The sequence below is a fragment of the Leptopilina heterotoma genome, unplaced genomic scaffold (genome assembly GCF_015476425.1).
Source record: "Leptopilina heterotoma isolate Lh14 unplaced genomic scaffold, ASM1547642v1 Lhet_369, whole genome shotgun sequence".
In the NCBI taxonomy this organism is placed as follows: Eukaryota; Metazoa; Arthropoda; class Insecta; order Hymenoptera; family Figitidae; genus Leptopilina; species Leptopilina heterotoma.
The window spans coordinates 1,060,489-1,064,341 of record NW_025111048.1 but is presented as its reverse complement, the minus strand read 5'-3'; the positions used below and the strand labels follow the sequence as shown (position 1 = coordinate 1,064,341).

The following is a 3,853-nucleotide window of genomic DNA, read 5'->3' as shown; positions in this document are numbered from 1 at the left end:
CCAAAATTATTTTACTGAAATAAATTCTTGTAAATAAACATACACCGATGATAATTAATTATAAAAATTAGTTGTTTATTAACAGGTTACGTTTTGAAATTGTATAACACGTTTAAGAAAATGAAATTTAAGGTTGACCTTATTTAAATGAACATTTTCTATTTATATTTTTCATTATTATTTCTGTAAAATAGAAGAAGAAGAAGAAAATCTTCGTATTTTAAATAATATTTTTGAAATTTAAATTTAAATTACGTAGACAAATCGACGATTTAACATTTCACTTTTAAGTGTTTTGAATATTATTTGAAATTGTATAACACGTTTTAAAAAAATAAATATTAAATTTAACAATTTTTAAATCAACATTGAACATTTACATTTTTTCTGCTTTTAATATTTCTTTCAAAGTGGCGCAATATGCGACCGTCGATGGAAATCCTGCAGGAGGCTTATTAGATCTTTTAAGTTTTCTTACGTCTTGTACTTGCAAATTCTTCTCGGACAGTACTTTACATCTTTGCCTTTGTCTTTGTTCATTTTTTGTTTGAGATGTTTCGATTTCGTGTTGTATCCATGGTCTCACTTTGTTCATATCATATTCGGTAAAATTAATCTCCTGGCCAGAATAAAGTGTCCAAGCCCAAGTACACAAATGCGCCCCGCAATTATTGCTGCTTCCACGAACATGTCCTTGACTTGGAACATCTTTTGGTGCTATTAGCGTCCATTGTGCCCAGTCCGTGAAAATCTCTGGCTTGTGGCAAAATGTTTGATTTATTAACGCGCAAAGTTTACTAACCCACTTTTCTACTGGATCGCCTTTTAAACTATCGAAATATATGATGTATTTTTGGCTAAAGACGACCAAAAATAGCGTCCAATGTCCAGTATTATGAACTTCACTGTCATGGACAGGAAGTAGCCAGGCATCGTAATTTTTTGCCCGAATGTTCTGGCACCAGTTTAAACAAAATTCGGGTTTATAATTTTCATTAATGATGCCCAAAACATTGTAGACGGAGAAATTTAATAGGTTGATATCAGTGAACTTTGACGCACATATTGCAATAAATGAATCGATTACTGCATCGTCAAGGCATTCGTGAATCTTTAAGGTTCGAAAGCTTCTGTCGTCAACCTTAATCCCTGAAACAAATACTTCTTTCTTGTCCCAAACTTTTGGGAATTTGTGTCCCGACCAAGGTTTTGAAAATGCAATTGTTGGTCGTGGAGTTTCCAATAAAATTGGCTTATCACAGTTTGAACGCTTTCTTGCATTTTCCATTGAATCTTCCACTAATAAGTCTCCATTTTTCAAATTTCCACTTATCAACTTAACATTTGAAAGTAAATCCACTACACTTTCAACTTTTTTTGAATTTTCATTGATTTTTTTCGCTTGAGATATATACTTTGGTGATTTGAAATATGTATTTACTGTATTTTTCTTCTTTTTGTCCATCCACACTTCCGTTGCTAAATTTAGTTTTTTTTCACTTAAATTATGTAATTGTTCTTCGTCTTCATCTTTGCAACTTTTTATATCTTTTTCCATATACTTGCGATTTTTGGTATTTGTTCTTTCAGTGTGAATAGATTTTGCATTAATTGCGTTAGCAATGTTTTGAAAATGATTTTTTGCAAGTTGATCAAGAAATAGGTTTGGATTTTTATCATAATCTTCAGATTTCAAATTTAATGATTTTTCACTGTCAAAATTATTCGATTCGAAATGTATATCAAAATTTTCGATTATAATCCTTGATGTTAAGGGATAAATTGATAATACATTGTATAATAGAAATTCAATAAATTTGGTATTGTACAATTTATTTGTAATATCAATTTTGTCTTCATTTAATTTCTCTACTGATTCTTTATAAATTGAATGAAAATATTGAAACCATTTTGATTTATTAATCGTATTTTGTGAGAAATTCTGACATTGTAAATTCTGTTGACAGCATTCAGAAATATTTGATTTTGGGAAATCATCTTGCGATAATGACATATCTTTGATCTTACGAAGAGCATTATTATACTGAACACTTGTTTCTGAATAACTGCAAAATAATATAACTGAAATGTTAAATACATTTGTTGCAGAATTTAAATCTGAAGATTGAATGATTGAATTCAGGACACAAGTTTCAATGTTGGAAATATCTGTTTCGTTGTATTTATAGGTTTCTCGAGCAACCTGCATTAAGTGAGTGGAAGAAATATGTATTACCGAAATATCGTGAAACAATAAAGAAATTCTTCTTTTGGATCCAATTTCTTCCCACATACGTTCCAAGTATTCTGTGAGAGTCATGCTGTTGAATACTTGCAATAAACATTCTATTAAAGTCGTATTGAAATCAACATCTATTGTATCTATAAATCGACTTTGTCGTTTAGAATACAAATTTAAGGAATACTGGAATGTTGAAAAAATTAATTTTAAAATCGCTTCTTCATGAGTACTAGTTATAAATTCGAAAATCGTTACGCTAGGATATGATTCTTTATTTTGAAGCGACAGAGAATAATATTGCAGTCGAGTCTCAATTTCAGGCGAAGGAGTAAGAGTTGTTTCCCTTGATGTTAAAAAACAAAATTTTTGAGATTCCAGTTCAAGCAAATATTGTATTGATTCATGTGAAAACATAATAATGTAAAAAGGTAATGAAGAATATCCTTGAATATAACCATGTATGTGTTTATCTCCTGGATATTGTTTCATAAAATCTATTCGTGCATTTATAATTTCTTCACTTACGAAAAAATTTGTATCTGTTTCAATTTTTTCATCTACTTTTTTGATCTCAGCTGCAACTTTATTACATTTGGGGTCTTCTGTTTTCTGAACATGTACAGTAATTGGAGATCCTTCCTCAATATCCGAATATATGGTAAATGTATATCTAGAAGAGCAACCTTGTGTTCGACAGTACCCTGAGGAGATCCAAATTTTATTATTTCGACCTTTTTTAATTTTATTATCTTCAATTGCAAGATCGCAAGAATGGCGCTGTGAGAAACAGTTTTTAAAATTGATGATCCAACCTTTATTTAAACGTAACTGATTGTCTTCTTTTTTATAATCCGTTAAAAATGTACTCGGAACATTGAAATTTAAATCATTGGCTTCGACATTTTCATGCTCACTCTGTGGTAATTCATTGCTACGTGAAATGTTGGAAACATTAGTTGAGACAGATCTATTTTCGTGAGATACAGTACCAATTATTTCCAAACGAACTATTATTTCCTGCCCTTCAACAATTTCACCTTTCCTTATATGAAATTTAAATTTGGCACATCCTTTTGTAGTGCAATGAGCTTCAGCAGACCAAATTTTCTGTTCGCATGTCACACCTTTCCTACACTTATTGAAATGAAATGAAATATTACAATCCGGATAAACATCTTTGAAATATTTTTTAAAGTATAATGTCCAGCCTTTCGAAAGACTTATTTTGTCAGGTGTTTTGAATTTTTTAAAGAATTCATATGGTAATCTAAAATTATTACCAACGATATTAGATTCAATATTTAAAGCCATAGTTATTTTTTTCTTTACTCCTTCGTCGAATCGCAAATTATAGACATTTTTATTGTTATTTGAAATTAAAATTCTTAAATTGAATGATGTGTGAGTTTCTATACATGTATTTGCACTTGTTTACATTACATCTACAATGAGAAAGGAAAGTATAATCATTGCATCAATCTGAAACAGAATTGTAATTTTACATTAAAATTAGATAAATGTTCCTAAAAAGGCTAAAAGGGTGGATTCCACGTCAGTTCAACACACTTATTTTCATGACTTGTTGGGATTTGGCTGTAATTTTGTAAATTT

General features: G+C 29.9%; 1 protein-coding gene across 1 annotated transcript; it reads right to left on the bottom strand.

Annotated features, from left to right (window-relative positions):
* Nucleotides 1-478: 478 nt before the first annotated feature.
* LOC122505801 lies at nt 479-3,553 on the bottom strand (the record flags this gene model as incomplete). The annotated part of the gene is made up of 6 exons (XM_043617642.1): nt 3,523-3,553; nt 3,055-3,264; nt 2,768-2,943; nt 2,296-2,425; nt 1,908-2,082; nt 479-1,712 (listed from the first exon to the last, which is right to left on the bottom strand). Coding segments are annotated over exons 1-6 (1,956 nt in total), but the record flags the coding sequence as incomplete, so codon positions are not given.
* Between the last annotated feature and the right edge of the window lie 300 nt (nt 3,554-3,853).